The sequence below is a fragment of the Chiroxiphia lanceolata genome, chromosome 5 (assembly GCF_009829145.1).
Source record: "Chiroxiphia lanceolata isolate bChiLan1 chromosome 5, bChiLan1.pri, whole genome shotgun sequence".
NCBI classification, from domain to species: domain Eukaryota; kingdom Metazoa; phylum Chordata; class Aves; order Passeriformes; family Pipridae; genus Chiroxiphia; species Chiroxiphia lanceolata.
In genome coordinates, this window is record NC_045641.1 from 12723877 (window position 1) to 12747886 (window position 24010).

The 24010-nt window shown below is 39.2% G+C and overlaps 1 protein-coding gene across 4 annotated transcripts; it reads right to left on the bottom strand.

Annotated features, from left to right (window-relative positions):
* Positions 1–918: 918 nt before the first annotated feature.
* On the bottom strand, positions 919–22730 carry NAPEPLD (N-acyl phosphatidylethanolamine phospholipase D). Of its 4 annotated transcripts, none has more exons than XM_032687589.1 (5): positions 22498–22730; positions 11046–11355; positions 4541–5187; positions 3373–3487; positions 919–2077 (listed from the first exon to the last, which is right to left on the bottom strand). In XM_032687589.1, exons 1-5 carry the CDS (start codon positions 22710–22712, stop codon positions 1949–1951), a joined length of 1416 nt encoding a protein of 471 aa, XP_032543480.1. In that variant the 5' UTR covers positions 22713–22730; the 3' UTR covers positions 919–1948. The 4 variants fall into 4 exon arrangements, with proteins under 4 accessions (XP_032543480.1, XP_032543482.1, XP_032543483.1 ...); XM_032687591.1 differs by lacking the exon at positions 22498–22730 and adding an exon at positions 22254–22434; XM_032687592.1 differs by lacking the exon at positions 22498–22730 and adding an exon at positions 21992–22066.
* Between the last annotated feature and the right edge of the window lie 1280 nt (positions 22731–24010).

Sequence of the window (24010 nt, forward strand, 5' to 3'; positions counted from 1 at the left end):
ACGTAACAGTCACCATTCTACCTAAAAATGTTGTGAATTAATAGATTCAAAACAAAATACGTCTCTGATCTGTGTAAGGCAGTATTTCTCTACTATGTGGCTGCTTATCTGGATATTCTGTATTTTAGTTTCACTCTTTCTAAAGTACATAATTTTCCAGAGTAATCTATTGATGATTTTGCAAACAGGAAAAAAATCCAACCTAAAACAAAACCAGCCTTAATTTTAACCTTATCCTTCAAAGAACTCCAAAATTCCTGCAGCTTGGTGTCCTCCACAAAATTATGAACATGTAATATGCATTATATGACTCAAATTGTAATCGAAACTGTTGTGTAAATAAAAGGTTCAATAGAGACTTCATCTGAAATACCCTCCCAAAATCAACACTGAACAACAGAGTAGTTTTAAACCCCTTTTTGAACAAATTCTGGTGAATACATCTACATGACACTAGAATTACCTTTTTGAATAAAGAAATCTTCATGTTTGTCAAAGATGAACCCCACCAAAGCAAATAAGCTGCTTTTTCCTACATATAAGAGTAATCTCTATTCCAGAACCCCTCCTCAGCATGAACTTGGACTAACTCATCTTTGCCTCGTTGTGCTGTTCTTTGTTGATATGAAGATCTATAAGACTTAAAATATTTATATTGGGAAGTCCTAAAAGAGATAACTGTCTACAGTTAAAAGATTACTTCAGGTTGTTCATAGCATGAAATCTCATTAGCTGGTTTTTATTAGTTGCCAGAAGTTCATGTCTTCAAATAATGTGTCTTTTTTAAAAATTGTTTTTATCTTCATGGAATATGAAAATAAAATGTAATGCACAGCAAGAGAAAAAAAACCCACCCAACCAATAAACATATCCCATAGACCAAAACAAATCATAAACAAAAACCAATTTGCCAATGAATTATGAAGGAGAATAACAACCCTTTTTATTGGCAACAATAGGCTTTAATTCTGTAAATTAGCATGGCAATTTGATACAGACACATTTAGCCAAGTTTTATAATACTGAACAATGTTGTAATCTCTCATTCAACTTTAAAATTATAGGGAAGCTATAAGAAAAAATACCACAGCCCTTGCTTCAGACTTTTCACTTTAAAAGAAAAAAAAAAACAATTTAAAAAAAAAGGCTGAGTCAACGCAAAGGCAAGTGCCATTAAGGGATTGTTCCATTTCATGCGCTTCATTTGACACATTCGACCTAACTTAAAACATCAACAAAACAATCAAAGTGTGCAGATAACTCTGGCCAGCAGTTAGTTTTACACATCCATGGTGCAATATTAAATTATCTCTCTCTTTAAAAGGCACATTTCTTTGATCACTGTAAAATTCAGTTTTTGTGGTTCATCGATATATGAAAATGAAGAAGCACTCAGTAAAACAATTGTACTGTGCTTGTGCTTTAACAACACAGCTGTAATGGAAGACTCCATCCCACAAAACATACAGTGAAGCTGTCAAGGTACAGGGCAGAACCTGAAGACTTAACAAGTGGGAGATGACAGTCTAACAATGATTAATTCAAGTCAGCCATTAATCCTAAGAATATGTCCTGTGCTGAGGTTATTATTGCTGTTGCAGGTAAGATGAAGAGTGTAAAAATAAAACTTCTTATCAGTGGTACACATCAGAGTTGAAACTGCAAGTTAATCCCAGACAACACCTTTTATATTAATCTGTTTTAGATGATCTCTCAAAATTTATAAACGATATAACTAGTAAAATTTGTCACGAAATTGGTATGCAAGCTTTAGTGCTGAGACTGAAAAACTTACCATGAAATTGGTATGCAAGTTTTAGTTCTAAAACCTGGCACCTAGAAATCCAATTTAATCTAAACAATGCACTGTGTAAATACATCATATTAGTATTTGTACTGTTAATTGCTAGTTCAGATCAAACTGGGCTTACAAGGAACTGCTACGGTTTCAGTTTTCAAACATGTCATTTGTACCCAGGTCCCGTGATTCTCCATGGTTTAAGAGGAAGAAGTCATCTTTTTTCAAGCCGTATCTTTCAAGAGCTTCATTCAGTTTAACCGGAGGATCTAAGTAATACTGGAAAAAATGAGAATAATATGAGGGAAAAGATACCACTGCAACATTTTGGGGGTGGAAATCCCTGCTCTAAAAATGGGGTGAGGAGGAGGATGAGGATATTTGTCAAAACGTTTGGGTTCATTTTAAGTTTTTAAATGCTAAGAATGCTGATTTATAGCTGCAGAGTAACTAGCAAGGCACAGCCTGTCCGCAGTTCGGTCGCCTTCAGTGTATTAACAGATCCCTTCGGAGGAAGCGCTGTCCGGCCAGCAGCTGGCGCTTTCTCTCGCTCAGTAAACCCAAGGTGTCAGCGGTGCCATCTAAACTCTTGGGTGCTGCCACTGCGGCCCCCTCAAGTTACCGCGTTGTATTTGCTACATTTCAGAAAAGGCACCATCAGGGAGAAATCACCTACTTTTTGCGCTTCTAAATACACAGTAACATTTGTACCGGGAGCGCTAGTGACACAGTTTATTGGAAACGCTGTGGACAGGAAAGGTTCTGTCCAAGCATCCTCGCTATGTTCCCTCCCTGGCAACTCTTTCTGCTCTGCCAGGGAGGAGGTGCACAAGGAGCTGGAAGGGACAGAACATGACATATCAAGTGATCACAGTATCAGGAAGGAATCGGAAGATAAAGCGGTGTAACTGACACAAGGACAAAGTTGAAAAACAGCTACCAGACAGTATCAAAGCAGAAGGAGATACTTCCCATTCACTGCATTTTCAGTTGCTGTGAAAGTACCTGGGTAACCTTCTTATTAGAACTAGGGACTTAAAGAAGGGAAGGAGGGAATAAAAAAAAAAATAATAAAAAAGAAAAATCAGTAACTCAGTAACTCAATTTTTCATATCCTTGCTGATATTTAACTCTGAATCAACTATTAAAAATACTATTCAGTTTATTTACTAGACAGGTATGATTAATAAATACTGTACTGACCTACAGGCATGAAGTTCTTACTATCTCCAAGTGATGCACTGCTGAGTCTGCTTTTATTACTGCATATGTGTCCCCGCCTATTAAGTTTCTCAGCTTTTTTCTGATATTCTTTTTGGATATCAGAAATCCTCCACATTTGTTTCAATAACTCTGTACTTTCTTAACCGTGGAAATATTTTATGTAATTAGTTATGAAAAGCTAAGCATTGTTTTGAACAACAGTATATGGAGTAACAACTTGTCACTCTTACAAAGGTCACATTTTAAGTTTATGTTTACAGATATGTAGGTTAAACTGCACAAGCAAAGCTTCAGTAATGACCATGTAGTACTTGAAAATCTGAACTCATGTAATAAGTGTTGCAATTTACCTCATTTGCTAAAGCAAAGGTCCCCCAATGAATTGCTACAGACTTCTTTGCTTGAACATCAATATGGATTCTTACTGCTTCTTCAGGATCCACATGCTGGTATTTCATAAACCACCTACCAAAACAGAAAGTAACATTTTTTGTGTCACCTAATCCAGTGCAAGATTTCTTCTTTACTTTCATTAGGTAAGTTGCAAAGAGAAAAAAATATATATATAGTCACCTAATCAAAAAAATTATGAGCATGTAGACCTCAACAACATACAGAACACTCAGAACCAAGAAACTAACATATACCAACATGCCCATGAAACAGCTGTTCATGTATTGCACTCCCCTTTTCAAAGAGTTTTTTCTTACCTATATTTTCAATACTATAAGGACATATTACTGGTGCCTTGAGGCGCTAAGGCCAAAAATTTAAATCCATTCCTGAAAAAATTTCATGCTAGCAGTGCACACCAAGGAGTGTGTGCTTCAGAAATAGCTCAAGGGAATGGTGGTAAGGGAGAAGGGAGAACCTGGCAATTCTTGAAAGATACCAGATTTTTACCTTTCTATTCAGTCTTATCTTCCTTTCCCAGCTCATACACACTTCCCTTCCAGCATTATATAAGAGCACTATCATGTAGAAGTTTAGATAACCCATCATAAGTAGGATAGAGATGCCTAAACAAACAGATCTTTCACACTCTATAAGTGAGTCATCTCTATCTCTAGATAAATTGTAAAACCAGCATAAAGCCTGAAGCAAGAGAAAAATGCAGCAAATGGCATGCATCTGAATGGGCTGGATTAAACTATGCTGTTTCAGGAAGAAAAAAAAAAATTACAGAGCAATTCCAGATTTTTACTCAACATCTTTCATGGAAGAAAGACTGTCAATTCATCCTGGCTGTGCTTAACACTGAAGGAAAAACTCCCCAAAAACATCACACATACACAGACAGGCATCCTGGACATTTCAGTTCCATCTTCTAATTGCCTGCTTTTTTCTTTTTTTTTCATTCAGCAACATCCTTTGGCCTCAGCAATTTCCTTCTTTTGCCTCTATATTCAATTGTATATTCTTAATAAAGCACACCTACAGTTTTAACTTCTGGGTGTATTTTTTGCCATCAGTATATAATTTCATTTATGTATTTTGATCAAACTTTGATTTTCATACCTTGGCTCATAAGCTCCAATGGGGATGGCTGCAAGATCGAAAGGTCCAAACCTTTTACCTATCTGTTCAAAAGCTAAACAATAGCCGGTATCTCCTGCAAAGAAAAACCTATTCCAAGGACCCAAGACAGACCAGCTGCCCCAGAGAACCTTGTTATCGTCTCTCACAGTCCTTTTGCACCAATGTTGCGAAGGGGTGAAGACAAAAGTCACGGCGTCATGACCAGGGACGCAGTTCTCTTCCCACCAGTCCAGTTCAATGACATTCTCACAGCCACATCTCTGCATCCACTGCAGGAGCCCCAGTGGCACAAACCAGCGCAGCTCGCTCCCAAAGCGTTCGTTCAGACTCGTCACGGTGTTGTAGTCCAAGTGATCGTAGTGGGTGTGGCTGATCAACACCGCATCTATTTTGGGGAGCTGTGCCACCGTGCACGGAGGCCTTCGGAAGCGCTTGGGACCCATCAGCTGACTGGGGGATGCTCGCTGGCTGAAGATTGGGTCAGTAAGAAGTACAAGTTCGTCCATTTCCACCATAACTGTGGCGTGTCCCAGCCACGTGACTCGCATTCCAGCTCCTGTCTTCCCAGCAAGCTCCGGCTTTTGAACAAAGTAAGGTTCCAACACTGGAAGCTCTTTATCGAGTTCCTAGCAAAAAAGAGCACAATATGCATGAGAAATTTCAGAATGTGCTTGGCCATGGAACAAAAACTGCATACAAGGTACAAATCAATACAGTCAGGACTTGTACTGTGATTATGTTTTTATGCAATCAGAGAACTGTAGCACAAAATAGATGCCTTTTTAATGGCCATTTTCCCAGCTACTGCCTCCTAATTTCATTTTAGGTTTTTGCAACATTTATGCTTCTCTGTTGAGAGAGAATATCCTATCAGACCTACTGAGAGAGTCTGAGAACATTGCAGTGAAAGCACTGCAAGGCACTAACAGCATCCTGAGAAGGGCTTTGCAATATAAACACACAGTGTCGTAGCAAATGCTGAAGTTTAGCTCGTGCAACTAAATGATGCATCCTCCAAGTCCTAGCACAAATAAGTCACAGATGAAAGAGAATGCCAAGTTCCCAACAGCACTCAACAAAAGCTCTGTTAGCCTTTATCAGACCCTCTCTCTCTCCCCATTATGTCCAGTAGCAGCACATGGAGGTTAACCTCACCTGGCTAATGTCACCTTTTACAATTCTGTCTTCCCGTGCTGCCAATAATTCAATGAACATTCATAAAACACAAAATCATTTTTAAGGAAAACCTTAAGGTACTTAGCTATGCTGCTTCTGATGTTTTACGGAAGCCTTTAAAGTAATTAAAGTTTAATTATTACTGAATAAATCACTATACTGATCTCCCTGCATGTTCAGGACGCAGCCCCATGACTGACTTGAAATCAGCCTAAATCCATTCTCCTGTGTAACATTCTCCCCTCTTGTTCCAGCATGAACAATTATGCAGTCTCCACTCAAGTCTGACAGGTCAGAGAACTGATGTGGTTGAACACTAATGCAGAGGAGAAAAACAGACAGCTTTCATCTCAGTTGGCTCAGATTTGGCTCTGTGTGTAGCCTCAAGTTGGCACAAAGGAGGCCATGGCTGTACATCACCTATTGAAACCCATCGCCCAACCAGCACCCATTCTCTCATTCTGAAACAGAGTTACTCTCTTCACTGCAGTTTGGTTGAGATGTTTATGCATAAGTTTTATGTGTAATAACAATAGTTTTCCTATTAAAAACCCTAAAGAGAGTCTTCTCAGAGTTTCTGATCATCTCCAGCTTGCCCACAATGCGGCTATGGCTCTCCTCCCAAACAGTTCTGAACTCCTCATGTTGCTTTAGAAGAATTTTTGTGTGTTAGGCAGCTTCTACAGACTGCTGACACTCCTTTCCCTGGTAATCACAAATGTCCCAGCACTTCTGGTTCCTAGTCAAGTTCTCCCTGCGATGGTTGCTGCTCTTATTCTCTCAGCCTAGCACAGATTAGCACTATCAGTGAGTTTAGACAGAGCTGACCTTGTGCTCTCTTAAAAGTCCAGCTGATGCTGTGACAGTTTAGGACTCCAGCAGTTGCCTTGCTAAAACAGTCTTGACACCTTCAGGGGAGTTACTTTCTCCACAATATTTTATTGATTTGAAAGGCATATGTTGGGAAAAACAAAGCACACACATCTCCACCCCCCTGCAATTCTACTGTAAATAATAAAATATTCATGAAATTGCTTTTTCTGAGAGCTAATGGATGAGACATGTCTACTGAAAAAGTTTCATTACTGTCTACAGGAATGAGAAATTCATAACCTTCTATAAAGCCAAATATAAGGTTAGTACAGTACAACCACTAAATCATACAAGAAAAGTAGTGGGCTTAGACTGAGATAAATGGCTGCTTCTCCAAGAAAGAAGCATCACTTTCTTATCTCTATTTCGTTCTAAGCACATGGGAATGATACTGGCCACAGAAATTTGAACCACAGAGAGTGTTATATTGTGACACTTCAATTTAAAAAAAAAAAAAGTGGAAGATGCACAAAACTAACACAATACTCAAAAATGGAAATTCAGAAAAACCAACAAATTAAACGTGGTTAAGCCAACAAATCAAAGAAATTAAACTCAGATGCGGAATTTAGTAATTAATTGTCATAATGCAATTTAGGTCAGTAAGTACATTTTTTATGAAAAATATTCTTTTTACGTAGCAGGTTTTAGAGTTAGACTATTTTCTGAGAACTAAATTAATTCACCTTATTTTTGCTGACATTTGATAGAAATTAGTTTTTAAAATTAGCATCATGGAATATTAATAAACAATACTAAATGGATGAAGAACTGGCCAATTAGGAGACATGAACAGTTAGTTCTTAACTAGGACTCAAACATATTGTACTAGTTTCGACTGGGATAGAGTTAATTTTCTTCCAGTATCTCCTATGGTGCTTTGTTTTGGATTTGTGCTGAAAACAGTGTTGAGAGCAGACTGATGTTTTACTATTGCTGAACAGCGTTTACACAGCAGCAAAGCCAGTTGACTGGGGGTGCACAAGAAGCTGGAAGGGACAACTGACCCCAGCTCAGAGATATCCCAGACCATAGGACATTGCACTCAGCAATAAAATCTGGGGGAAGAAGGAGTGAGGGGGACATTCAGACTGATGGCATTTGTCTTCACAACTAACTGTTACATGGGACACAGCCCTGCTTTCCTGGGGATGGCTGAACACCTGCCTGCCCATGGGAAGTTAATTAATTCCTTACTTGGCTTGTACATGCAGTTTTTGCTTTACCTATTAAACTGTCTTCATCTCAACCCACAAGTTCTTTCATTTTTGCCCTTCCAATTCCTCTGGTGTGGGGGGGTGTAAGTGAGCAGCTGACTGGGGTTTGGCTACCTACTGGGGTAAAACCACAACACCCCTGCACTATTAAATATCTACTGGGGTAGGCACCCAGAACACCTCTACACTATCAATAAAGGCTTTACAGGGATGTCACTAGGATTGATGCTATTAAGTATTTCAAATGGTTCATTAAAGGTAGAACTAATCGCTATAAAAGGCATTTATAAAGGTCACACAGACAGGAAGACTGATAAATAGAGAGGAACACAGTTCAAATGACTGCTTTCTTGGCCTATTCACATGAAATTCTGTGAACAAAAGTTTAAGACAAACCAAGAACACAAATGCAGTGTAACTTGCAGATCTCATACAGAGCTTGTGCTTTCCAGGCCTCTGATCCAAATCAATGATTCCTCAGAGGATGAGATCAGAAATCAGGCAGGTTGTTGAGCTACCATAGTAAATCACACCAGGAAATAGCCAAAAAACTTAATTCTCAGTGTATGGGGTTTGTGTTTGGGGTTCTTTGGGGTTTTTTTGGTATTTTACAAAAGTGCACTAAAATCACCTTTTAAAGCAATAAGGACTCGTTACTCAAGTCATTAGATTTCATACTAAAACACAAGTCCTATTATCAGTATAATTCACATGAAATTCTTAAAACTTACACAACAAGATAAAACAACATAATGAATAAAATACAGAATCTTAGGGAACTTTTGACCTGCTATAGTTCACTTTGTTTTATGTCAGACTAACCAGAAACATAGCAATACCAGAAGAAATACAACAGATCTTTGAAACATGGCATTAATGTCAAATCAGCTACTGACAGAAACAAAGCATGCCTAACACTGTCTTATCTTCATCACTGAAGTAATACAGAAACTCTTCCTGCTGTGTCCCTTCCCCCTCCCACGTTCTTCTTTCCTTCCTAATGCAAAGCAAGAAGAAACACATGACAGGCTTTGGTAAGACTAGCTGATTAGCTTAGGATTTTTGGTGCTTAGTGCATACTGGAATACCACGGGATTTTTGCAGAAATGAGAACAATCTAAATTGTTGATCCAACAACTAATAATTAAAGATCCTCCAATAGCACTGAACAAAGTTAATAAAGCCTGTAATGAAAATACAAGAAGTCTATGCATTCTGGATAATGATATAGGCTCGTTCTGAAGGCATGATTATAATACATATAGCTTTTCCACAGTGAAGTACAAGTATATATCCTGGAGAATATGCTTTTTTTTTTTTTTACATATGCAAAGTACTTGGTACAGATAAACTGAACCTGCACAGCATAGGAGGATATCACTAGGTACACTCAACGTGGAAACTGAAGCAGGAGTCTGCTTGAAGGACATACCATCTAGCAGTGCTAAATAAAGTTTGGAGCCCTTAGTTTGAATTTCAAACAAGCTCAGATGTGCTTTACAGGTTGATTTAGGTGTGGAACAAAACTGGTTGGAACAAGCATCAAAATGGCTGAGGACTCCAGAACTGCATTTCATTGATCCCTATCAAGGTCTTCCTATTTCTGATTTACTGAGCTCCTGAATAATTGCAGGGACTTAATTAAAAATTGTCATATGCAAACAATAAAATTAGTCCAAAATTAATCTCAGCTGGGTCAGAGACAGCTTTTCAACTGGTGCTTTGCAGATTTCTTTGTGATCATCCTTTATTGTAGGGACAAACTGTAAATTAAAGGGGAGTGCTGCAGTTCTCCAGTGCCATCAGAGTGCTCTGTGTCCTGCACTCCATAGTACACCTCAGCATTGCCTTCTGGGGATGTCAGTCACAAACCAGGTTTCTGGCTGGTGCTGGGAAGACATGAAGCCTTGTACACATATCAAGTAGGGCAGAGGTCAATGCAACTGAAAATGTCAAGGTGTGAATTTTATGCAAAAGTTGCCAGCACACACTAGAAAGCTGTACACACTGAGGAACTGCTCTCACCATTACAAGGTGTAGATAATCAAATTTTAAAAAATTAAAGTGCTGAAGGGATCCCAAGACCGACACAGGTTTGCCGTGCTTGTTTCTGAAGTCAAATTATTTGTTGTTATTATTATTATAGAACAATAACAGCCAAGATTATTTCTTCATTAAATATGTTCCATGCCACATATCCTTAAAGACATCCCCTAACCTCTGACCATCGTGTGTTAATGAGTAACACAGCTTTTCTGTCCATAAAACTGATTGAATTCCAGTTAACTCACATAAGATAAAACTGAAAGCTCTTTACTAAATACTGAGATTTATAGCCTACGCATACCTTCTTAAAAGCATTAACATCTGCCTGTTAACAAATGCTGTCCCTGGTTGTGCACCTTTCAGCACAGCTTTTCTGAAGTGCAGCCAACACATCAGAAATACACTAAGAAGTAATCCTGTCAAAACTGTAGTCATCTTCAGACTTCCTGTGGCCACAAAGAGAACCATGGCTTTCCAGTATCCATTACTCTTCATGGAAAAGAAGCTTCTCTTAGAGGTTGCTTGTCCTGTCTCCTTCTTTATACTCAATATCTGACAAAAGCAACACACCAAGAACAAATAACGATGTTTCACAGTAAACTGGCAGTGTACTTTAAGTGTTTCAGTACAAATATTTCCTACGGTTAGTTCTAACATATGCAATTTTTTCTCCTGGTGTATTGAAACAGAAAAAACAGAGATTTGCTAACACTTTCATAGGTAAGTGACAGCAACTATTTATTAAATTTTCATGAAAAAGGTGTAATGTATGTATTAAATGGCAGTCTGGAATAAAAAGGCAAAACTTCTAAAATTAGATATGCCACAGCTATTTCATGCAACAAGGATCATGTTATGCTTCCTAAGGCAACACCTATTAGAAAGGAAAGGCCATAACTATGGTTTATGACTGAGCTAGGAGGCCATTTTTGTTGGTTTTAGAAATATAAACTGAGCTGGATAAATCAAAGGCAGCGGAACTAACAGAAAGGAGACAAAAAATAAAGAGGTAGAAAGTATTAACCCATCTTTTGAAAATAATGAAGTGATAATAAAATCAGAAAAGTAAAATTTAGAAAAATCTCCAAAAGATGCCTAACTGTCCTAATTTATTGATTAGAGCAGAGGTAAAAGCAGCCAAAATCATGAAAAGAAAACATGCAAGTATTTACCTCTGAGCCTGGCACATTGCTGTTATTTTTTTCCATGAGGGACCATTTCAAAACATTCTGCAAGGTTGGCGATTTCCACGTTGGCCATGGGTTGGCAAATCTCCCATCTTTGCCTCTCTTTGATTTAGTTACATCCTCTTCTAACCTGTAGTCCAGCCTGAAGCTTTTCCTGAAGGTCCTGGAAGAATCACTGCCCCCGGAACCACGGCCCGAGTTCTGACGTTTCTTCACTGCTTCTTTAGGGTACTGGTTACACGCAGTCGAAGGCTGCTCTTCATCTGTGCTCTTATCCATATCTTTTTCAGAAGAACTAAAATAAATTTTTAATTAATCAATATTTTCTTGGACTAGCATCAACACTCGTAAGATTGAGTGTTCTCACACACATTAGAAACAAGCCTCTCGTTTTATGATCTACTCTATTTTTTTTTAATCAACAAAATATGCCTTTAAAACAGTCGCTATTACACAGAAGCCTTCAAAAACATGCTGTGGCAAGCAGACATGAGATCTCTTTGTAGTTCAGGCTGAATTTTACTCCCTGGAATGCACAGCTTCAGATACTAACACTATTATCTACCAACTGCAAAAGGGAGGGGGAAGGGTTCCTTAATTTACATTTTGGAAGAATAGTAATTCCTACTGAAACTTATGACATTCAGTGCCTGATGTAATACGATCCTGCAAATCTGTCCAGGAGACACTGGCACTATACAGTACCTTGGGATTTGCCAATATAGTGGCTTTATTTTGTAGTAAGAGCAGCAGCCTCATGTAGCATTACCAACGCTTTACTTATAGCAACAAGAGGCACATACATGCAGGAAAGTCAGAACACAAAAGATATTTGGCACTATTTCCTATTTTGTCTAAAACAAAGAAAAAGCTTATTGTAGGTAAATGTAACTATTTCAAATACAATTCTGATACACATTTAACTGAACTGACTGGTGAAAGGCCATGGGAAATTGAAACATCTCAAATCAGGGCTGCAGTGTTTATTCTTAATTCCATTGTGATATATAAAAAAGTATGAAAATAACTGAGAAAAGCTTATTTCTATGAAGTCACAATTCTGGCACATTCCTTAGAAAACTGTGAACTCAGTAGTCAGAATCTCTTATTCCAAACTGCACTTAAGTGTTGCAGAGTTTAGGAATATAATCTCATTGTATCCAAGGTAGAAAAAACAAATATCCCTATCTTATTTTAAAAGTTGCTGAAGCAAGTCTGTTGAAACTAAATGCTTCCATTTCTCTATTTACTTTCAACTGAAATGTGGAAAGTAAATACACTGCTCTGACAGCCTTAAGAAAAACAAACAAAAACCCCACAAAACTCAACCAAACAAAACAATAAAAACAAACAAACAAAACCAAAAAACAGTTGCTGTTTTAAAGAGTGCACAGCTTTCCAGTACTTATAAACTCTACCTGGTAAAAACTAGAAGATGACCAGTAGTTGAAGAGACAGCACGATTTACGGTTGCGGTGCAGGAATAATTTTTAATAAAAAATTGTGATGTTTGTCCTGTGGAAAGCTCTCCACCACATGTTTTAGCCTATCTACGGTTTCACTAATTCAGATACTCAAACTGCAGCTGTACACTCAGAAGCACTGGGCTGATGTATCAAAGCCAGTCCACTCAAACAACGTTGTCAGAGAACAGAATGAAAGCCCACAGTTTTCTCAGGAATCATGTAACTCACTGTGCCCTCCACAAGCTCATAATTACAAGGAAAATGAAATATATTGTTCACTACAACCTTTCAGCTAAGATATTCCACACATATAAGAAGCCTTACCAAATTGAACCCAAATGCATTTACTGGTGATGCTCCAACTTGAAATGCAGTCTGTTCCCGCTATTTCAGCAGCAACTGAACTGCAACACTAAGTACAGCTGCAGTTGCAAAGATATGACAATTGATAAATACGGTGACATTTTCTTAACAAAATTACCATTATTTTACCATACAGCAGAGATAAAATATTAACACATCAAAATTCACTTCTGATAAAGAAGCACGAACAACATTCGGAAAACACTGCTGACAGAATTTTTGACACCCCTGGTCATAATCTTGTTTTACCTAATTGCTTTGTACTCCAGTTTCCCCTGCAGTTTTACTGAAACTACTCCATTTATGTATTTTCTATATAGCATTAAGATACCATATATATATAGCATTAAGATACCACATCTGCATCATAATTTAAATGTAACTGTTTACAGTTTAAGGCTTTTCTCCCTCTATTCCACTAAACATTTACTGGAATCAGCCTGCAATGAAACTGACACTCGACTTGCTCTATAGCATTTTAATCACATATAAATGGTATTAAGAAGAATCAGTGCCACAAAAAGGCAGACAGAATACCCCCAAAAATTCTAATGGATATTTTAACTGTTACTTTAACTAAAGAGGGTTGGGTTTGGGTATTTTGTTTGGCATTCCTCAAAGAGCATTCTCAATGCCAAGTCAGCTTATTAATTTAGCAAAGCACGCAGACACAGCATAAAACATCCACTCTTCCAGAAAGCATCATGAAAACAAATCACAGAAGTTTAATCATGTAGGTACTTAATTCCAGGAAATTCATCTGTTAACATCTCAGATGTTTGATTTTTTTAAATATATATAACTACTGTAATTATTGTTGCTACAAGACATTTTATATTAGAGACCAGAGTGCCTAAGGTTTTATTTTTAAGCTTCTGTTTATCTATTCATTTATCTCTAAAATAAGTGAATTCTACTTTTGCTTAAATTTTCATATAAACCTTTGATCTTATTCTGAAAGCATAAACCTCTAGGGGAAGCAGGGATCAACCATGCTGATTAAACAAAGACAATGCCAAAGCATTTAAGGCTCTGCAGGTATCTATGTGTCTGCCAACATATTTTCCACATGATGCACATATATTACTTTCATAAGTATTCCATAAGCCACTCAAGGGATAAAAGACCTGAGTGCTCACAGAATACTTTAAAACTTTTACATGCATAAGAAAGGGACACATTTACAAACAATTAACTAAAAGTATCCCTGATGAACTGTAGATTCCTTTGAAGTATCAATCTTGCCAGTTCATTTCTGTTTAGTTTAAACTGGTAAAATATATCCTAGAATATTCATGACATACAGTAAAAGAAATCTAAGTTTTCTTATTAAAAAACCCATAGATAATAATTTCTTGAAAACCAGAAGTCATTAGCTTAAAATAAAACTCAACCAACTCTTAGTCCAAGGAGACTCTAACACTTCTGCAAAAAGAAGTCTCTACAGATAAGGAGATCTGGCAGATATATTTTAAATATTAGAAAATATGCAATCATAAATTATTTTTCTGCCAGCTTTCCTAAATTCTCCTCCCCCAAAAATAATAGTTTGGCACTTGAGAAACTAATTCAAGGACTTGAATGGCAGCAAAAATTATGAGCTATAGAAACAACAAAATCAAACTAGAATAGAATCACATTCACTTGGGAGGGACAGAGGGAAGAGGTCACATCCTTGGTGAATATTCATTGTTACACAAAGTTCTACAAGAAATCTTCTATTTTCCATAGTTTTAAAAAGAAAGAAAAACTCCTGTTCTACTTAAAGGCATTAAACTGCTTTCCTAACAAATGGAGCCCATCCTTCAGGATGAGGTGACTTATCCCCAACCAAGGGCAAGTGGATTGACATCATCTGTAAGAGGGGCCCAGGCAAGACACAAGGCCACCACTCTCTTGTGCTTAGAGATTCTTTACTCTTTCAACTGAATTCAGAAAAGAAAATGGACCAAGACATACAAACTCCTAAAGGAGACCCTTAGTCATGCCAAATCCACAAGGCCAGGAGGTTTTCTAGACATGAACAGCACCACAGGCTGATGAATCGGATGAAGCCCAACATGAATCAAAATGCAGAGCTCACATAACTGGTTTTCCAGTTATGTTTTCCAAACAATAAGGCACCCCAGTAATCCACAAAGCAAGAGAGATGATGTAGATCAGGCAGGACATGGCATGGAAAACCCATGTCTCATGCCCCACTAAACCAGCTTACACCCGAAAACAGGATATAGCGCTCAGGACAACAGGTCTGGGGTAAAATGGTTATTTCAGCATTTCTGAAATAACTGATATAACTGAAAAATTGGATACAAATATTTTAGCCCTGAGCCTTCTGTTTATTTAGAAAAATAATAAAAATTTAACTAAACATTTTAATACTTTCTGTTCCAAGAGAAAGTTGGAAACAGGGCACAATAACATTACAAGAAGCACTCTGCCATTGAAATTTTTCTTTTTAAATGGTCTTCTGAACAGAGTAGAGCTTCAAGCCAAATTACTTGAACTTTATTTGAATACAAAATGCATCAGCGTAAAATCTATTGTGTTTTCACCTTTTCCATCCAGTCTCCTCTAACATCTGCTACTCCATAAATGAAATGGATGTAGTTTCCCCTACTAACTATATAGCCAAGCACAGACATGCTACTAAGCATGAAGTCTGCCAAAACAGATTTATCATTCTTTTCTACACAGAAATGTGGTCCTTATTTAATAAATCCATAAGCCAGAAAGTCAAAGAGTTACTATGAAGTTCTGATTTACTGGAATCCAACAATATCCCCAGAACTTTACAATTGCCTTGCAAACATTCCATAGCTTTGCAAATATCTTTATTTTTTTGCCATTTTTGAAGCAAAAGGCTTGGTTCATTTTTTAATCACTGTCTCTCTGTGTAGACCACATCCAGAACTGGGCTCCACTACACATCACCTAAAGGGGACAGTACACAATTCCCAGCAAACTCACACCACTGTAGCCTTCCCAGCACAAGACTGAGCTTTCTGCAAGCCATATACAGTTACACAACTCAGAAATTTTCTTTCAATATACATATTTTTACTAACTGCAAAAAACCCATGCATTTTGGCTTGAAACAAAAAGAATTATTTCAGCTAAAAGGAAAGCTATTTGCAAACACTAGGGAGCATGTAAGTAATTGGCTCCCGCAAGCTCTACTATCAAATGACTGCCAGCTAAGTTTTGGCTGTGCTTTTATTTTTCCTTCAGGTCTGAAATTGGCTGCTTTAATTAATGAACAGTTTGAAACTGGAAAATTCTGAATGCATTTAAACTTTTATTGTGCAGTACTTCAGGCTGTTCCATCATACCACTGCAGATTTTGCAAAGCAAGAAGCTGAGCCTTCTGCAAACTGTACACTGCTACACATCTTGGAAGTTTTCTTTCACTACACATATTTTTTATGGCTGCAACAGCAGTTGCATCATCAATTATTCCAGTTGCTCCTGGTTTTAAGATTTCACACAAATAAGTTCTCTCAAGCTTGCAACTAGCTGATCTGTAAATACTTTTATTATTTGAAATTTCACATTAAAAATCCCTAGCAAGAATAAGCATTGCCAAAAATTTCATTCAACAGATCTGAAAGTATACTGACTCTACAGTGACCTTGTGTACTGTTCAAGAAAGATTAATAATAGTGTTGATAACAAAAAAAAGAATAGCTCTCTCCATAAACAGCCTCAAGAATTAGAAAGAATCTTTCTTAATAATTCTTATCTAGTTTTGAGGATCAACAGTAAAACAAAGCAAAGTTTTATTTAGACATCATGAAGGGAAAAAAAAAAATTAGTTACAAAAAACCCCAAATGTGAAGCATCCACTCATGATCATCTGCTGTTAGGCTTATTCTTACAGCAGCTGTAGTACTTAAGTAGCCACTACTGTGAGCCAATCCATTTCTGCCCTCATTACTCCCCCAGACTTGCCAAAACAAACACTTTCGTACACATGGTGAATTTACTTAAGAAACTAATCTAGATGATAGTCACTTCTTACCTTACCATCCCTTGAGAAGCACTTAATTTTCACCTGCATCACTGTGCAACCACACAAGTGTTTATACCAACAAACTGGCTAGGACAGGGAAGGGTGAGAACAGGTATATACTGTTGTAAACAAAAACTACTTATGCCAGTGCTGGTATTAAAAAACTAATTAATTAAATACTCTCCATTTATACTCTCCAGTGTAGCTCAGTTACATACTCCACCAAGTGAGGTTCAACAATTCCACCTACCCTTAATATGCTTCATTTTCAATCTAATTCCTATCCAAGGTTTCATTCACATTCAGTACTGATGCTGCTGGGAGTCTCTGGCTGCCTCCTCAGACAGTAATGTTTAATATTATAACCGAGCAAATTCAATAGCTACCTACCACCTACAAGGCAGCCCACTCCCGTTACTGCACATTCCACCTCTGCTTTGCTGGTATTCATTAGGGCAACCAAACCAACAGAAAGTTATTCATGCCTATCAGCTACACCCTTACATGCCTCTGGATACAAATGCAAATAGGCTTTAAAGTCAGGCCCATCAGTAGTCCCTAGAGCCAGTTATTTCTCAACCCTGGGTTAAATCTGACCAGCTATAGGCACTGTATAAACTGCATAAAGATGTCTCTTCCTGGATCTGGGACAATACATAACTATTCTCCCTTTGCTTTCAGGTGCCTCAGCTGATTGTCCCTGCCCAATAGGATCATTTTGTAGTCCCCAAACATGTTTATGAACCGTATTTAACATGACAGAAGTTTTCTGTTACATGCACATTCTGTCTAGGTTATGATCCCTGATATGACAGTAGCTGTCCATGGGGGGACACAGTTTAACAGAGATGACAGATCTAGGAGCCAATTTCTTTAGCAATACAGGCCTATTAAAATAAGTTATTTTCCTCTTTACCCTCATCTTTTACTGCAGTCTTGAATAAAAGAATCCAAAAGTTGGCATGTGGCCATCACATTTAAAAGACCAGCCTAGGCTATCATTATGATTAAGGCAGTGTAATTCCATGCTATTGCTGAAGCAGTCACCAAAGGGAAGGCAGAGTCAAATTTCCCTACACCAGAACGGAAATTGCTTTCCTTTGCTCTCCCTAAGCAACTAATTTCATATGACTACTTAATGTACAGGGAAGAATGCTGAAAGCACAAGAGCTGGAATGAAAGTTTTCTTACCTGCTCTGCAGGACTCAGGCTGACACACACAGAAGCAAGGCTTGTGTATTGCAGCTGTGATGGCGTGCAACACAATAGATCATAAATCAAACAGACAATTTTTAAATCAACGGTAAAATAAGTGAAGATGGCACATGCACACAGCTGCCCAGGTAAGCCACGGATTCCAACAATAACTATAATCTCTACGGATAGCCCTTCACACTTATACAGAATTTCAATAATGCTTTTCTAAAAGAGCAAACATGAAAGTCCTACCAGCCCAGCTACGAACCAGTCCCCAGCTCAGGCGTTCTGGCACCAGCTCCACTCCTGTAACTATTTATGCAAATGAGTAGCTCATTAGCTCCAACTGGTTTACTGATGTGACTACAGTTAATGACACAGGCACAGCTTGCCAGGATGGGGGTTACTGTTAGAAAAAACTGCCAAACTTTGAAGTTGAGCATTTAAAAACACACTTTAGCCCCTCCTGTGTGATAACAGCCTATGGATCTTGGGTTTGGTACTTTCAGTTACTATGCTCTTGAAGATGTTAGCACAGGTTTTTCTCAACTAAAATAAAGTTTTTAAAATATTATTATTATATCTAACACCTTAAAGTCCATTAGATATGACTAAAACCAAGTACTATTACATGTAATGAAATTAAGGCTCCACTTGAACATGCAATGGGATAAAACTGATTTCCTTTGTAGCACATGGTTGGTGTAAGAACTGTTTCCGTGAAAGTGCACAGAGATCATGTTAAAACTTTGACCCAGAGGATCTACATGGCAAAGCAGGATCTGAAGTTCATTTATCATCGACTCCGGAACTTTTATGTCTACAATTGTGTAATTGTTATCTCCACCTCAGTTACTAAGCTTTTTAATTTTCTTTTTCCTTTTCCTTCATGCCAGGAAGGAACAAACTCCTATGCAAACTTTCTCTAGACTCACACCAAGAATAATCCTTTAAAACATTATAAAACCTCAGTTGTCCAGGAAGTACAGCAACACCCAAGCACTAAACTTAATTTTATTTTCAAGTTAATAGACAGTCTTACAATTTTGTTTATATTCATTTAAATGCTTGCCTATTTGATTCCCTCTTTTGAGTTCAAAGTCCAAGTACATAAGGTGCAATGTAATTTCTCTGCAACATGAAAATACTTTCCCAAATTCTTTCTAAATCTACTTAAATTTCAACATAAACTCCACTTTTGCTTGTCCCAACAACATTCTCTCTCCCTCTGCCTGTGTATGTATCTACAAGCACCCCATGGATATACGGATTTTACAGAACTATTTATAATATAGGAATTCAAATTTATTGAAATCCAAGCAAACAATTTCCAAGTCAGCTAAGATAAAGAAATTATAAATTTTTCTCTGTGGAAATATATGCTATTCTTGAATGCAACTGTTCAAAGACCATCTTTCACATGAGTTAAGCCAAAAGGTCATCAGCCTTTCCAAATAATAAAAGTTTTGAATATTCAAAACTTCATACTGGAGAGCCAGAAAACACACAGCACCCTTATAGTTCTTCAACTGAAACACACCCACTAAAAAAGAAATTCCAAGGGGCAGTACACTAGACACAGCAAAACATCAATAGTCAAGGAAACTGGAAATGTCACAATATGCTTATGCTTTTCACTACAACACTTTTTCCTTATAAAGAGCCTTCAACTCCATCCCCACGACTTTAGATTACAATGTCTCTTCATGTACTCTAAATGAAACGCGAAGTGCTTTGGTTGTTAGTCAACAACAAAAGTGTTAATATGAGAAGCTGTTTGGTTTGTTGGTTCCTTTTTTTTTTTTACCCTTATGGCAGAGTCAAGGCATAGTTCCAACACAAATGTGAGCCATCTACTAATTTTCAAGGTACCATCCTAAATATGTAGGTGTTTTAAGGAGGCAAAGTGTTTCACGTAAACACAACTGCACAGACACACATAAACAACTTGTTATTGACACAATCTCATTACAGGAAACAGCTGAACCTCACTGAAACCAGTGAGGTTCAACCCTCATAAACCAGTCCACAGCATGGGAGATTTCTGCCTTAACAAATGACCTATTTCCAAATATTTTGAGCAATAAAACCTGAAATGTTACGATAAACCTTACTTACCAGACAGTAGCACTACCAGCTCCAACCCTGGTAAGAGGTATTAGAGAAGAAGTAACTTGATACAGTTTTTACCACCTGATTTTTCACTCACACATCATCTTACCAAATCTTGTTTTTCACAGTAGGAACACAATGGCAGCAGTGTTGTGTCACTTGGCAATGCCCATTCTCTTTCTTGAACTGCTTCATAAGGTTTATCTGCTTGGGCACAGTTGTTGGCTATTCAAACCCTTTCTTGTACAGCTGCTAAACACCAAGATGTTACATGCAAAGAGCACATAATATGCACCTTCTTTCCTAGATTTTCTAAGAATGTTCAAACCAAGTGCAACATATGGTTTACTCAAAAATCCTTTTTACTCAAATCTGCATTTAGATACAAGATGATCAAGTGATTTTCCATGGTCCTGGCTCTCAGAATATTAGAAGTAGGATTCTGATTACCTAGCCAACACACAGCAAGCTATAAAGTTAAAGCAATTGACTGGAAAATAATGCAAGTGAAATCAGTAAGGGATTTGTAGATGTGATAAAAAGTGAAACTAATTTCACAGCAGGTGAAAGGACACTAATTAATATGGCAACATTTCTGTTTTTCTCATCACAGACAAAATAATTGCCTTCCTATTTGCTGAAAAAAAACTTAAAAGCTATTTTTGAATGAAGAATTAGCCATTTTTGTTCAATCTTGAGCTTATAAAGGCTGAGAAAATAGCAGATTTCTCCTAAGGTTTTTCTTCAAATCTACTTAGTTAATGCAAGTGAAGAAAATAATAATAATAATGGTTGCTTCCTCCTAAAAAGGTTGCACATATCTTTTGATTTGGGTCAAGCTGAAGTCAAATTAACTGTGTTTATATTTCAGCTGTTTCACTGTCATCTCTTTCTTCTTCCTCTCCTGAACACATCCTCTTCCATCACAATAACTGAACCAAAACAGGGGTTTCCAATCTCCAGGCATTAAAAATTGTCATTACTTTCTATAACAGGCATTTCAATTTCAGATAATTTGGGCCATTTTTAAAGCAACTGTTGCAATAATTCTTGAATTAAGAAGAAAAAAAAAAACCCTTATCTTGTCTTTCCCAAAATCTTACCTACAAAACGAATCAGACTTCCTTCTTTCTTGACTGATACAGCTGCTACTATGAATTTAAAAAATACATTACTCTTTTCAAGGGTCTTTTGCCGGAAAACAGAAGTGATTTCCTGTCACTCCCTTTAATTTTGATGCTACTTTAGTTGGTGCAGTTTGAAAATGAAAGAAAAAATATTTAAGCATAAACAGTACTTTTCTTTAAAACTGAAAGCTTGCTTCATAATCGCCATTTAGCAAATACAAGAAATCATAATCGTCACTAGAACCATTTTTGCATAAGTCCAATATGAACTTCACTGCCTGCCGTCAAGACATACAAACGCTTTCCCCAAATCCTTACTAGAGATAATTGACGATCATTGAGATTATTTGACGGCACTAATTACATTAAATGACTTCGTTAACATCTTCTACTTCGCACCATGCAACGCGAACCATCTCCCCCCACACACACCCCCCGCCCGTGCGATAAACATCTGTCCGTGTCTCCTCTCTGAATGAAAACATCCAGTAAACCGCCGATACCATGAAGCGGATTTTTGGTAAGCGATTATATAACTTGTTTCTTTCGGAGCGCTGCTGCAGCATGTGTTACTATCAATTGACAGAAACCAAAAGCTCGCCGCTGGGAGGTGGGGGACGAACGCAATACTTTTTCTTCCACGGTTTCGCTCACCGGTGCGAAAGGATGGGGACCACCCGTCCAAGCTGGTGCCCGTCGGCGTCTGTGCCCAGCCAGGGCGGCGCGGCAGGGGCTGGGCAGAGGCACACGCCGAGCTCCGGGGCCGCCGGGCTGTGCTGCTGCTGCTGCTGCTGCCCCTGCTGCCCGGCCGGGAGAGGGGCTCGCTGGCCCCGCGCACCCACCCACCAACTTTTGCGGCTCTGCCCCGCTCCCCCCGCCTCCCGCAGGGGCTCAGCCCGATCCCGCCCACACTCGCCGGCAGGACCCCGGTACCGTGTGTGTGTCTGGCGAGCCCCGCTGCTGCGCTCGGAGCAAGTGCTCCGCTCCTCCCGGCCGCCTGCGGGGCTCTGACGGCGGCAAGTCGAGCAGTGGCTCCCCTTCGGACGGGCACGGGGCGGGAGGCGCCGCTCGGCTCGGTCCGGTCCCTCCCTGCCCACACCAAGGCGCGGGGGCAGCGACCCCCGTCCCCGGAGCGCTGCTGCCGCTCGAGCGCCGCTCACCTCTCCGGCTGCTGCTGCCGCCCCTGAGGAGTCTCGTCCCCCTTCTTCTTCTCCTCCTCCTCCTCCTCCATGGTGCCGCTCCACCCCTTGCGCGGCTCCGCGGCTCTCCTGCAGGAGCTGCTGAACGGCTGCGGCGTCCCACCTGACCAGCCCGCCGCCGACGGTAGCGCGGCGAGCTGCAGGGACCAGCTCCACAGCGCCCTGCGCCTCACCATGGCCGGCAGGGCGGCACAGCGCCCGGCCCCTCACTGTAGCGGGCAGAGGCTCCACACAGCCCGGCCCTTCGCCGTGGAGAGGCGCCGCTCCCGGGCTCGGCCCGGCAGCGCTTTCGCAAGATGGCGGCGGGGGGGGCCCGCGGTGAGGTGTCCCGGAGCCACGGGACAGTGTGAGGGCTGCCGGCTCGTCCCGCCGCTGCAGGCCGGGCTGCTCGTCGGCACCGGAAAAGGGAAGCGTTCTGCTGTGCTCCTGCCCGGCTCCGGTGGTTGGTAAACGCTGCCCGCAGTCCCGTTTATGCTGCGGTGAAGTTTCCTGGTCTCGGTTTCCTCAGCAACCCCGGGCAGTGCCCTTATCCCCGAGGGTACCGACACCCACGAGAGGTGCCGTGTACGGGTGAGGCCGCCTCCCCCCTCGCAGGGCTCTGTATCCCCACGGTCATTTCCCCACCTTAGGAAAGTAAAGTTCATGGCCAAGTCACTTTACGTGCTGGATCACAACCATCCCCTTTACCCCCTTTTTGCACCTGTGAGGAGTTCGCAGGCAGCTCCCGATGATGGGCCAAGCAGTGAGGCATTTGAGGCACCCAAATAAACCCAGAAATAAATATGTATTTTTTAAATCTTTCTTTACCTCCTTAAGCACATTGGAAAGCAAAAGAACAAAACTATGCAGGTGTAATATGAAACCACCACCTCTCCCTTTCCATATATAGCAGTAATATGAAATCTAAGACTATCTGGAGCTCTGATAACACACCTAGGTACATGTTATCTTAAAGCTCATGAAGGAACGAAGGTTCATTGGTGAAGAAATCTTACTTATGTTTAGAGGCCAAAGTTCTCAGGGTAGGTCTTGAGAGATTAGAAATGTGACCCTTACTGTTCTGATTAGTCTACCATTCTCTTAGTTTCCTTAAGGTAAAAGAAAAATGATATTAACAAGTTATCTTGTTTTGTACAAGTTATCTGTTATCTCTGTTGTGTATATGTATGTATTCTTTGCTTATGGTTAGGCAGATTTGCTGAGCTTTGCCAGTGGAAATTGCTGACTTATTTCTTGCTTTCGGTCCTTCTCATCTGACATTTCCTGATCATTTCATCTCCTATCACTATGTCAACTGTTAAGCTGGCCTTGTAGTAGCAATGACTTTCACTCAAAATTATTAAACACAAATCTATGTTGATTAAAGTTATTTCTACTGTTACTGTATTGAATCTAAGATTTACTAAATGAATTAGATGATAAAGCTGTTCTGATCAATGACCATTCACAGTAATAATTAGTGCCTATGTATAGA

What these genes read in the sequence shown, in the direction of transcription:
- NAPEPLD (XM_032687589.1), bottom strand. Translation starts at nt 22,712, where the DNA reads ATGGTGAGGCGCAGGGCGCTGTGGAGCTGGTCCCTGCAGCTCGCCGCG. An exon ending in GCAATGTGCCAGGCTCAGAG is followed by an intron (nt 5,188 to 11,045) that starts GTAAATACTTGC and finishes CTTTTTTGCTAG; the next exon opens with GAACTCGATAAAGAGCTTCC. An exon ending in CCTTTGCTTTAGCAAATGAG is followed by an intron (nt 2,078 to 3,372) that starts GTAAATTGCAAC and finishes CATTTTTTCCAG; the next exon opens with TATTACTTAGATCCTCCGGT.